The 13,087-nt window shown below is 41.7% G+C and overlaps 1 protein-coding gene across 1 annotated transcript; it reads left to right on the top strand.

Moving 5' to 3' along the window:
• Positions 1–287: 287 nt before the first annotated feature.
• On the top strand, positions 288–12,861 carry CBG23067 (the record flags this gene model as incomplete). Its single annotated transcript, XM_002636368.1, has 26 exons — positions 288–351; positions 1,938–2,019; positions 2,179–2,361; positions 2,409–2,455; positions 2,505–2,532; positions 2,590–3,845; positions 3,892–4,028; positions 4,079–4,417; positions 4,463–5,177; positions 5,222–5,563; positions 5,607–5,990; positions 6,034–6,324; positions 6,373–6,947; positions 6,993–7,536; positions 7,582–7,721; positions 7,768–8,263; positions 8,308–9,896; positions 9,946–10,135; positions 10,188–10,390; positions 10,441–11,004; positions 11,276–11,433; positions 11,485–11,593; positions 12,131–12,211; positions 12,258–12,392; positions 12,443–12,681; positions 12,726–12,861. The coding sequence occupies 26 exons, from the start codon at positions 288–290 to the stop codon at positions 12,859–12,861; spliced, it is 9,027 nt and encodes a 3,008-aa protein (XP_002636414.1).
• Between the last annotated feature and the right edge of the window lie 226 nt (positions 12,862–13,087).

Consider the following 13,087-nt stretch of genomic DNA (forward strand, 5'->3'; position numbering starts at 1 on the left):
GAGAAGTGGAAATATGAACATGTGATCAGCAACATTTTATTTTCATTAAAAGAAAACAGAATTATTCTGATATGCGATATAAATTTTTACAGGGATCAACATAGAATCTGAAAATATTAAGAGTTTCAGTAGAGCATAAGTTGAAGAAATCTACTCAAAAGAAGTTTCAGCGCTCTCACAATTTACTGAAAATCAGAGGACAAAATTCTTACAACGCCATCGTGAAAAATTAGAATTTCCCAATTTTCACTGCCAGTTTTTTTTCAAATTGAGGGGAACCTTTCCGAATGGATTTTGTAAATTATGCTCAGCTGAAACATCCAAAATTTTTTGGATTTGGCTTCAATCCAGGTAGGAAATTACACCTATTCGAAAAAATCTATACACTTTTAAACCGACGAATAATCATGAAATTGCAGACAAAAAATAGTAAAAAATAGTAGCAAATTCGACGGGCCACACATTGAAGAAGTTCCGATGGGTCCAATTGGTACGAATTTCAAAATCGAAATTCTGAAAATAATAACTCAAAAATTTTCTGGTTTATCTGAAACAGTTTCTGATTCAAAACATTTTTTTCGTTTACAGTCCCTATTAGAAATTGAATTCATGAGGGAAAATCTTTGCACTTCTCCTACGGGTGCTAAAACACGATTAATCTAAACTTCGTAGTCAGATTACGAAACAAAAATCGAGTGATCTTTTGAACCGAACAATTCTCTAGTTTCCAAATACTGGCGATTTGAGAACATATGTTTTGGTAGGTTGATACATACATGTGAATGTCCAGGCTAGACCGGACCGGGCCGCTTGCTCGAAACCTTTGGCCCTACCCGCTCGGTCTGCCTATAATAATTCCTCAATATTTGAACTTTCCAGATTTGTCCAAATTTTATCATGCATAGAGGAAAGGTTGACCCAAAGACACACAACCATTCAAAAAATAGTTTTATTCCATTTTTAACAAAAAAACCGAAATTCATTTTGCCAATGAAAAACTTCTTCGCTAACTGTGAGCCCAATTCAGTTTTTTCTACAGCATTATCCGCCAGTCTGAATCTTCTTTTATCAAAAAGAATCGCCATTTTGGAAACTGATGGTTCGCTTCAAACTTTTAAATTTTCAAAAAGACCGTATTTTATGAGTATGGTTAGAATTTTGTCAGTTAGCCGAAAATAGCAAGTTACAGTAATCTTCAAACCCGAAACTTAAAATTAAATTCTGAAGACGTACAAGCCAAGCGAAGCAGTTTATCATACGCTTCTCTAATAAAGAATTCCAAATCTAAAAAAAAGTAGTGTTGATGGTGTACATGACCCCGGTGCCCCCTATGGGTTTGGATTAATCTATCCCCCACCTCCTACTCGAATATCCTCTCGCTCAAAACCAAAAACGATTTCGATCGGTTGCGCGTGTGTAGATCGAAACAACGAGAAAAAACGAGTAGAACATGCCTCGAGTCTTTACCAGTTTTTATGACATCTATCGGACAATTTTTTGAACTTTACTCGAAAAATTATGGTTCTATCTATACTCGTTATTTTCGCTAAATTTTAGTTTTTTTTTGAAAATGTATCAATTTTAGTTAAATTTTTTATAATTACCATTTCACCTTAAGTTTGCCTTGTCTATTCAAAAGAATCCCAAGAAAATAAACCTTCTTCTGGAACTTTTTTTCTGATTCATTAACCTCCAAGTTATCATATTCAGATGGTTTTCGATTCACTGAAACCACCCTAATACCGATGGATAGTTACACTTTCCTTTTTTCATTTTTTTTTCGATTAAAGTTTCAAAAAAGAGGGATTATCCTCCGCTCTTTCTCTCATATTTTACTCCATTTGAACCGTTCCAATCGATGTAATCAGCCCTTTTTTCTCTTCGTTTTCATGTTTTCTATAAATTTTCAACATTATCAAATCCTTGAATAATTACAGAACTTCTTGCATATAATACTCACCTTTTTGAGTTCTTCAAACTATTTTTTCGTTCTTATGGAGTGTATATGAGTTTTGAAAGGTACTGATTTTAATAGTATATTTTTCTGACTTCAGTGTGTTGTCTCAGATCAATGGAAAATCCTTCATGTTCATCTTGGAAACGAAAAAATCGATGCCATCAGATCTATCAAACTACATCGATTATTTTGTCACAACTGTTCTTTTTATTATTATTCAGTAGTTTTTTCTCTCCAACCGAACAGTTTGGAATCTTCGGACCCTGTACTTCTGCCACGTGGAGTGATTGGAGTGCATGGAGCACTTGCCCAGTCACAACTGTCATTGATCCAACAATAGTTGCCAGAAGAACACGAAAATGCAATAATAGCCCATTATTCTGCAGTGGAGCATTGCCTTGCGAGTAAGTGATAAATAGCATTGCACTCTTCAATTTTCTCTAAATTCCAGAGGAGAAGCAGCAGAGACTCTAGTTTGCGGAACAACTACTACAAAAGGTATACTGTAGAAAACCGGTTTCACACTATAAACAAATCAAATTTTCAGAAAGATATTCAACTATTGTGTTTGGAACGTGAGTCATTATTTTTTCCAGAACTATATCTTGAATCTGAAATCCCTAATTTTTTAGAACGGCATTCGACGAGACGACGACAGTTGGAGATGTGACGACAACAGAATTAACAACGACGGAAGCGACGACGGCTGCGGCAACCACGACAGCAGACATCACCACCACCACAGCGGCATCTGAAACAACGAAAGACTCTGTGACGACGACTGAAGCATCTGCGACAACTCTAGCTTCAACAACGAAAGGATCAGATACAGAAACGACAACAGAGGGAACGGCGACTGACGCTACGACAGCTGCAGGATCAGCTACAAGAGATCAGGAAACTACATTAGACTTCACATTCCCCTCGAATGCTCCAGGTGTGGATACTACACTACCAGTCGAAGAATCCACAGCGCCATACGATGAATGCGCTGAACCGGTTACTACAGTTTCTACAATGGCGCCAGGAACCATGGGAACCTTATTCCCAGGAGGAGGAGGCGGAGGAGATGGTGGACTGGATCCATTCACATTCCCACCTACCCCCGATACAATGCCAGGTGTAACAAGATCTCCGTCGTGTAAAACAACTCCAGTTCTCACCACAACAATCGCATTCAAAACATGCACTATGATTGCTGTGTCAACAACAACTCCAATGATCAGTTCGACCACTTCGGCAATTGATTCCACGACAACGTCTTCTGGAATTTCAACTACTCTGGAATCGCTTAGCACCACATCAGCAAGTGAGACCTCGGCTGCTCCAAAGACGTCTACGGAATCAGATACATCAGATGCTGCATCAACAACTTCAGCAGCTGGATCTTCGACAGAATCCGATACAACACCAGGTGGATCATCCGAATCCCCAACATCAGGCTCACAAGTTCCCACCACTGAAGGATCTGTCTCTTCATCTGAATCAGCAACTTCGGAATCTGCTTCATCACCACTCGCCGAGTCCACAACGGAATCAAGTTCTTCTTCTGAAGGTTCCTCGGAGAGCCCATCTGCCACAACATTTGATAGTGCATCTTCCGAATCTGTAACATCTGATTCTCCACTTTCCTCTTCTGAACCGAGTGCATCATCTGAAGAACCAAGTGGATCCACAGAAGAACCTAGTGCGTCATCTGAAGAACCAAATCTGTCAACTGAAGAACCTAGTGCATCATCCGAAGAACCAAGTGCGTCATCGGAAGAGCCAAGTGGATCTTCAGATTCTCCGTCTTCAGAGGAGCCAATCGGATCAACAGATGCCGCGGGAAGTACAGATGAAACAACTCCGAGCATCATCGATGAGACAACAACAACAGAGTACACCTGTACGTTTCTTAGAATTCTAAAAGTCAACGCCTCTGTTGTCTTCAGGGTCAACCTGCAATGATTGCTCCCAAATCAACGTTCAATTGTTCAATGGAAATCCATATGAAGATGCGTCATCTGTTCTGAACCGTTATTCTGTGGCCGGTTGCTACTACCTACAGTTCTACTGTAGACCAATTGAAGTAAGTGGGAAAACAGAGAAACGTAAATAGGTAAAATAATAAAATTTCAGATCGGTGATACCACTCCAGTCAGCACAATTCTATCCGGAGATCTTAGCTATTTATCAGCTCCACTCGCCGCCAATCTGGCTTGTCGTGATAAGAAATGGGTTCTTCTCGATTCTACCAACGCACTCGCTTCATCAGTTTCTTCGTTGGGATGCGTCTATGCCATCGCTACCACGACGAAACCAAAAACAACGACATTCCCTGGAATCGATCCCAATAATCCCTGCATGAACTGTTCGAATCTGGTGGTCAGTCAATCGATATATCCAGAAGGCGTGACTTATCTCGATCATACTCTCAACTCGTGTCTATCAGTAGAAGCTCATTGCCTACCAATCAACGTAAGTTCTAGTCACTGTTTCTAATGATATGGCTTTCGGTTTTAGGGAGGAACCGAAGTGGAATTGATGTATAACAACAAGGGAATCCTGGATAGTGGATCTGCAGTCAATCGAACTTTCACATGCACCAAGAACTCAAAATGGCTAGATGTTTCCACCAACAACATCATCAACAACATCTCGTGCATAATGCCTAAAACAGTTACCACCACTCCAATCGTTGCGTCCACTCTTAGCGAGATTCCATCGACCGATGGCGGGTCACCGACTAAAGACTCTTCTATCAAACCGGTCACTGAACCAAAGACCACACCGGATGCGGAACCACCAGAAGAAGTCACAACTCCAGGCGCATTCATCAGTACAACTCAATTGGAACTCACGACTGTCGAGGATCTTCCATCAACAGTTCCAGCTGCTCCACCGACTCCTGGATCCACTCAAAATGAAGAAGAGGAATCAACCACCACGCTTCCAGCAACATGCAATAACTGTGTTGCTCTCGAACCGCTATCAAGACTTGGTCCTGGAAAATACAACGGAATGCTGGTTCTCTGGCACTATCGTCAAAACGGATGCAACCGAGTTTCGATTTCTTGTCAAGCCACAATGAGTGAATCTGATGTTGCCTATTTGTATTATAATCCGAACGGAGAAGTGATGACTGGAACAGGAGAGCTGGCTATGGATTTGGTATGTACGAACGGAAATTATGTGTATCAAGGGAAAACAATTTCAACAGTCAGTTGTCTGGCATCAAGTGAGTGGACTACAAATTTAGCTTTCCTAAACTTCCATTTCCAGCCTCTGCTGTGGTTCCAATCACGACTCTCCCTCCAATAACCACACCTGCTCCTGGAGATGATTGCAGTGGATGTAATCGCCTCCCAGTTGAAATTCTCAGTGTTTCATCTGGATACACCAATGGCCTTCTGAAAGCAACAACTTCCTATTCGAACTGCATGTCTGTGTATCTTACTTGCTATGGAGTTTTGAGTACCGATCAGGCTTACTTGGTCTATGCTGATTCTCCACTTTCCACTTCCAAAGCTAACACAAATTTGACATTAACATGTAATACAGCTGGAATGTGGGTTACACAAGCGCTCCAGACTGTTGAAAGCATATCCTGCGGATACGTTCCAGGTAAGAACATAGATTATTTTTATTTGAGACATCTTATTATCAGAAGTCGTGACTACAACTGCTCTCCCATCTTCTTGTGGGATCTGTGCTAACATGGAATCAGCCGAAGCTCTTCTTCAAACGGACAGCTACGATGGAATGATTGTTCTGTACAACTATGTGGATGCTGTGTCAAAATGCAAGAAAGTGGACATCTCGTGCCAAGGAACAACTAGCACCGAAATCGCTGATCTAATTTTCAATCCCATCGGGACAGTGAGTACTGGTCCAGGAGTTCATGAGATCAGTTTGAACTGTTCTTCTGATGGAAAATGGAAATATATGGGTTCTGAGATCAAAACTGTCAGCTGTATCATATCGGGTGAAATCCCTGGAACTCCGCCGACGACAGTGCTAGTACCATCAACAACGCCGAATCCTGCAATTCGTATGTTTGATTCTAAAGTCTAAATTTAATTCTTTTAATTCAGCGATGTGTGCCCAATGTTCTCGTCTCACCGCAGGAGCAGTATCCTCAATCGACAATTCTCTAATGAACGGAATCACCGCAATGACATTCTCAACAGAAAATTCTTGTTCAACAGTTCAAGTTGTCTGTTCTGGAGTCACTTCCACTGAACGAGTCACTCTTCTCGCTGCAACAACTTCATTGATCAGTGGTGTTGGATCTGTCAGTTTCAGCTTTAAATGCAATTCTGCTGCTGAATGGATGACTTCAGCTGGAACAATTGTGGATAGTGTAGCTTGTGGAAGATACAATTGTGAGCTTTGATTATAGAATAGGTTAATTTTGTTAGTTTTCTTTTTAGTGACAACATCTCCCACTCCCACTACCACGACCACGACAACGAGAACAACGACAACAGTTCCACGTACTACCGTCACCACTGTCACTCAATGTTCTAAGTGTGCCAACATGCTCGCCAAAGCAGTCAACCCAACGGATGGATCGTATGATGGAATGATCATCCTGAACCACTTCACGAGCACCAATGGATGTAGAGCAGTCGATGTTTCCTGTGGACCCACCCTGAACACTGAGAACGCCACAATCATCTTTGGATCCACCGTAGTCGCCACTGGAGCAGCAACACACTCATTCTCTCTCACTTGTGATTCCAACGCCAATTGGATCTACGAATCAACATCTGTTTCCACTGTCAGTTGTCTCATTTCAACAGCCACAAATGGAGTCACTGTCGCCCCAACTACCGCAGGAACAACAGTCAAAGATGACACAGCTAATGCATGCAGTCAGTGTGGAAGAGCCCCAATTGTATCAGTGGGATCAGGATCAACGTATCTCAATGGATTCACTACCGTCGTTCAGTCCACTGATTCGCAAGGATGTTCCATTCTGTATATCAAGTGTCAAGGAATGACAGTGAGTTGAGAACATCTTAAAAACAAATCAAACCATTCATTCCAGACCGGTGATGCAGTTGCTCTTCTCTCGTCCGGATTACCGTACTCCAGTGGATTTGGAACAGCCAGTGCCAACCTGACATGCAACTCCCAATCTCAATGGGTTGGAAGAACTTCATCGGTCATCTCATCATTTGCATGTGGTCACAAGAATGCAGCCACAACAAGATCTGTGGTTACCACTCTTGCTCCATCTGGATTGTGCACTTCGTGTGAAAACATGGTCGCGGTTTCGATGGCTGGAAGTCAATCAAACAGCTATGACGGGATGGTGATTATGGATCATTTCATCAGTCCATTCATAGGATGCCGAATGGTTACTGTCACTTGTGCTCCAACGGTTGCAACTGAAAATGCAACACTCTACTTTAATTCAAACACTATGGCCAGCGGAATGGCAAGCCATGAATTCGATCTAACATGTGATGCATCCGGTGTTTGGACATACGATTCCACAACTATCAACACTGTTGGATGCTTGATTTCCACTGGAACTGGAGTTGCAACAACTGTAACAACTATGGCACCTGTCACCAACCCATCCAATAGTTCGTAACCATTTCCTGAATAACATTCCTATTGTTTAATTTCAGACTTGTGCTCTCAATGTCCTCGTCTCCCAATTCAAACGGTTTCAAGCACTAGTGGATTCCAGAACGGATTCACCACTTTGACAACAACCCTCAACACCTTTGGTTGCAGTGTAGTTACGATGATGTGTCAAGGAGTTACGGTAATTTCTGATTAACAGATGATTCAAAAGTTTTAAATATTTTTAGTCTGATGAGCCAATTGCTATTGTTGTCAACGGACACTTCGCTGACTACGCATTTGGAATAGTTAACTACACTGACTTTGCTTGCAATTCGCAAGGACAATGGACCAGTACAAGTTTCGGAGTCGTCTTCTCCGTCGTCTGTCAAAGAAGCGTTACAACTGTTGCTACTACTGTGACGACTACAACTGCAAGAACAACTACAACAACATCCAACGCTATGTGCAACTCATGTGCAGATTTCCGTCCAAGAGCAATGGGATCAGGAGCAAACTACGACGGAATGGTTGTTATCAATCACTACAAAGACAGAGGAACATCATGTCGAAAGGCCACAATTGACTGCATGACAACAATGGACTACGAGACAGCTTCACTCTACTTGGACAACCAACAAATCAGTTCATCTGGTCAAGTTGAGTTGGATATGCAGTGTTCTTCGAATGGTGTTTGGATGTACAATGGTCAACAATACTCGACAACGTCTTGCTTGGTTTCCAGTATGTTATGAATTGGAAGACACAGATATAAACTATATTTTCAGATACAACAACATCTGCTGGAAAGAAGAGGAAGAAGAGACAAGCTGGAACAGGTCTGACTGCTTGCCAATCTTGCAGTGCTCTTCCAATGACATCTTTGTACGCTTTCTATCCCTACATGAACGGATTCTCGACTATCTCGATTGATGATTCCTCGTCTTGTATGACTGCCGTAGCAACTTGTGAAGGAGTCACCACCAGCGACTCAGTTGCTTGGATTGCTTCCGGAACTATCCTCTCAAGTGGAACTCATATGGTCAACATGACATTCACTTGCAATTCTCTGAGCACTTGGCAGACATCTACTGGAAGTGTCTTCTCGTCTTTGTCATGTGGAAGACAGTATGCAACGACTACTGTAGCAACTACCACTGTTTCATCTCAAGCTCTGAACTGTCCAAATCTTATTGCTGCTCCATTGAGTGCTGCTGAATTGGGCGCTAACGAATCCAATGGACAATTGATTTTGGATCATTTCATCGACACAACAGTAATGGCTCGAGAAGTAACAATCACTTGCTATGGAAGCTCGTCAACAGACAACACTACGATTTCATTCAATGGAGGATCAAGAACAATGAGTGGAACTGGACAGATTGAAATGACAATGACATGCAGTTCGAGTGGACAATGGATAAGAAATGGAATTGCAGTTCAAAAAGTTGCTTGTATTGTTGTAACTCCGCCAGGATCTACCGTTCCTATCACAACAACAATTCAAACGACACCAACCACTTCTGCTGGTTCCCTACCAAGTACCAACTGTGCCAGAAATGTGATGCTGACGATTCCGAATGGATACAATGCTGGTTATCTGTCAATGAACACTATCTCCACGGAAACATCTCTCCAAGTTGTCATGAGTTGTGCTGCCCCAACTGGTATATCGGAATCAATGCTTCTCAGTTCAACTGGTGCAATTTCGACAAGTGGAAGTCCTAACACTAACATGACAATGTCTTGTAATTCTGCCTCTCAATGGGTTGTCTCTTCTACATCTGGAACTGGAATTCCCGTCGGAACAATAATTACCAGTCTTGCTTGTGTTGTTGCCGTATCTCCATCCACAACTCTCGTTCCAGCAACTGTTGCAGCTGGATGCCAACTGTGTCCTAATCTTCCAGCTATTGGACTTCTACCAGCACAACTCGATGTCAACGAACGAAACGGACAATTCATCCTGGATCACGTCACCACTGCAACTGCCTGCCGAGTCGTCTATCTTTCTTGTGCGGGAAGTACTGCTTCTGAAAACTCCACGATTCTATTCAACGGTGGATCTCAGACAATGAGCAATCAAGGAATAACATCAACGGTGCTCACTTGCACAAGTTCGTCTACTTGGGACTGGTACGGTAGCCCAGTTGGATATGCATCCTGTAAAGTTGCCGATAGAGCTCTCACAACAACAACTGCACCGATTTCTCTCACCACATCCGCGTATATTGTACCAGGAGACACTGGATTGGCTTGCAGTAGATCAGATCTTGTTAATCCACTCATCGAAGGAGATGCAGGAGCATATTTGGTTTTGGATACAAAGATCGTCAATGGTGGCTTGTCAACCACACTGTCTTGCGCAGCTCCAGATGTAATATTCAAGTATTTCATAAGAATTCGACTCATTCAAAAATTTTCAGAATACCGCAACTGCTGTGCTAACAAACGGAGATGGAAGTGTACTTGGTCAATCCAGCAATGGATTGATAAACATGACACTCACATGCAATTCTAACTCTCAATGGGTGATATCAGCAATCAGCTCATCAACAACTGGAACTTCAGCACCGGTGGGAACTGTAGTTGATGATTTGAAGTGTGGAGAAGTTGGTTCGTTTGAGAAACATTTTTTGACGATGTCTTATAAATAAACCTCTTCCAGCTGCCCCGACGACTACAACAACCCTCGCAACGACTACAACACCAAGTGGACAATGCCAATCATGTCCAAATATGCAAGCAATTGCCCTAACGTCATCTCAATTGGTTGTCAATGGAGCAACGAATGGACAACTACTTCTCAGTCACTCTGTTGATCAATCCAGTAAATGCAGAATTGTTGTTATCAAATGTAGAGGAGAAAATGTAAGAGCCAGATCATATTGATTAAAATTTCCGAAATTTTTGATATTCAGACTAATCAAAATGCCACCATATTCTTCAATGCAAATGGTCAATCTCTATCGGCGCAATATGGTCAAGTGTCCACCTCAATGGCTTGTTCTCCTTCCAATGTCTGGCAGAGGAATGGAGTTCAAATTGATGGTGTTGCCTGCATGATAACTTCTGTAGTTGGTGCCACGTCTACATCTCCTGCTCCAATTACAACCATCGCTCCAACATCTACAAGTCAAAGTTCAAATGGACCATCTACAAGCTGTAACACAGGATTCTTCACAGCTATCTCTGCTCCTGGATACACAAGTGGATTCATGACAGTCGACACTCAAACATCTGGAAATGTGATGACTGCTGATGTCACTTGTGCCTCTCCAGTTTCCACTCAAACTGCGGCTCTTCTAGACCAAAGCAACAATCAAGTGTCCTCAGGTGTCGGATCCACATTTATGATACTCACATGTAATGCGAATTCTCAATGGGTAACTCCAACTGGAACACCTGTCACTACATTGAGCTGTGGAACGATTGCTCCAGCTACAACTACAACCATTGCAACTACACTGGCAACAGTCGCAGCTGTAAGTATCAAACGATCATAAATCAGAATTGGGTCACTAGATCACTTTATTCCATCGGGACTGATTTGATAACGTAACAATGTCATATCCCCCTGTTGCCCTTCAAACCGCGTTATTGATTTTGTCAAATAGTAGTGCGACGACTTTAGTAGATATACCAGGAAGTTCAAAAAAGATTATCACAGGACTAAATGTAACTACTTTCTTTGATGAGGTAGATAATGTTTTCTGTTTCAATGACCCAAATCAATTCATCTGTTTTATCTTTCAGACTACACCAACTACAGTACCAGCTGCCACCGATTGTTCTGCTGCTGCCTGGAACACCTGGCAAGAATGGTCTGCTTGCACAGACACTTGCGGCTCGTGTGGAACACAACAGCGGTTCAGAAGTTGTAATAAACCATTAGACACGTGTACATGTACTGGGTGGGTACCCCCAAAATGGATTTCATTCATAATCCAATATCTGATTTTCAGAACAGCATACGAAAAGGTGTACTGTAACTTGGCAGTGTGTAAATTCCCAAAGGATTCATGCTGCGATGGCTTCATACCTAAATCGTCGGGCGGCACATTCGTCTGTCTCGTAAACACAACAGCGACGTCTACATGAATATTCATAAATTATCTGACACGTGTTTAACTGATGATGTTGTTGTTGATGATGAAAAGAGAAGAAATGCATTTTTGTTAGTTTCTGTGAATCTTCGTTTAAGAACAAAGTACTAGACCTCGTTTTTTCTTCATTTTTCTCTATTTTTGCATGAAAGACGATGAACAAATATACATGCGGAGACCTAATACGAAAACTTATATTTAGCCTTCATTTAGCCGGGCGAATGCGTAAGATCGGCAAACATAGGGGCTGGATCCTGAATTAAATCTGGTTTCTGTCAAGTTTCAAGTTTTTGGTTCAAACTAAACCCAACGAAAACCTTCTTCTTCTTCGTTAAACATTATTCATAGTGGTCATTCCATTTTAAGTGCAACAATCATGTCAAAGTTCTCTTCTTCTTCTTTTAACTGTTCTCTTGTTTCCGTTTTTTGTATTCTAACTTTTCTAGTCAATTTTTCTAGTCAGGTAAAATTAAATTCTAATTTGTCTGTATGTAAAATACTTCAGTGTATTTCTCTGGGTTGTCTTGGAGGATTTGGGGGTTGTGGTTCAGCTTGCTTATTCGGATTATGTCTTCAGCCGCCTATAGTAAGTTACATTACGATTTTTATAACATGTTTTTTCTTATTTTCAGATTCAGTCAATCGGTTGTCCATGTGGTGCTGGCTTCATGTGTATGCGTGGAGGATGTGTGGCACGAGCAGCGGCTGCTGGAACGAAGACATTCCGTGATGAATCTTCTAGACCACCTGACTTGAGAGAGACTACGGTGAGTGAGGATGCGTGGAAAACCGGAATTCAAAACCACTGATGTTTCAGACTCCCGATGACCACTTTTCTACTTGTTGTTCCCTCCTAGAAGTTCCTAGTTCTTGTACAGATCTTTGCTCTTATGCCACGTATTCATCTGAAGAAGTGAGCGCAGTGCTCCTGCAACAGTCGGCATGCCCCGTTTCTTCGATTCGAAAGAACACTTTTGTGCAGCAAGGGGAACGAATCACACTGAATGCTGTTCGAATTCTCTGGTTCCACAGCATTGTCATTCTTTTTGTGATCAAGTTAGAAAGTGTCATTTTTGATTTTTTAAATGTTGTTACTTTAGAGTCACGACAAGAATGTCGATGATCTATCAATCGCCCACTTGCAGTGCGTGCAGCATTTTAATGACATTAAATCATGCTTTGTGGAGCATGCCAATTCAGAATACTTCGAAGCGTCCAATCAAGATCCCGAACTAATCGAGCAACGACAAGAAACCAGTATGAGATCAAGCTTCTAATTTCATGTTTATCTTTTCTAGGCAAAGCTAACTTGAATAAAGACCTCCTTTTTAAAACTGGGAATTCATAATTTATTGAAGTGATACCGGATCCAATATAAACAATAGACAACAATTTATTCTTTCCGACTCAGGAGTAAACAACAGGGATAAATGACAAATACACCGGTCTGTATGGAAACACC

This window comes from Caenorhabditis briggsae (assembly GCF_000004555.2).
Source record: "Caenorhabditis briggsae complete genome, chrV, whole genome shotgun sequence".
In the NCBI taxonomy this organism is placed as follows: Eukaryota; Metazoa; Nematoda; class Chromadorea; order Rhabditida; family Rhabditidae; genus Caenorhabditis; species Caenorhabditis briggsae.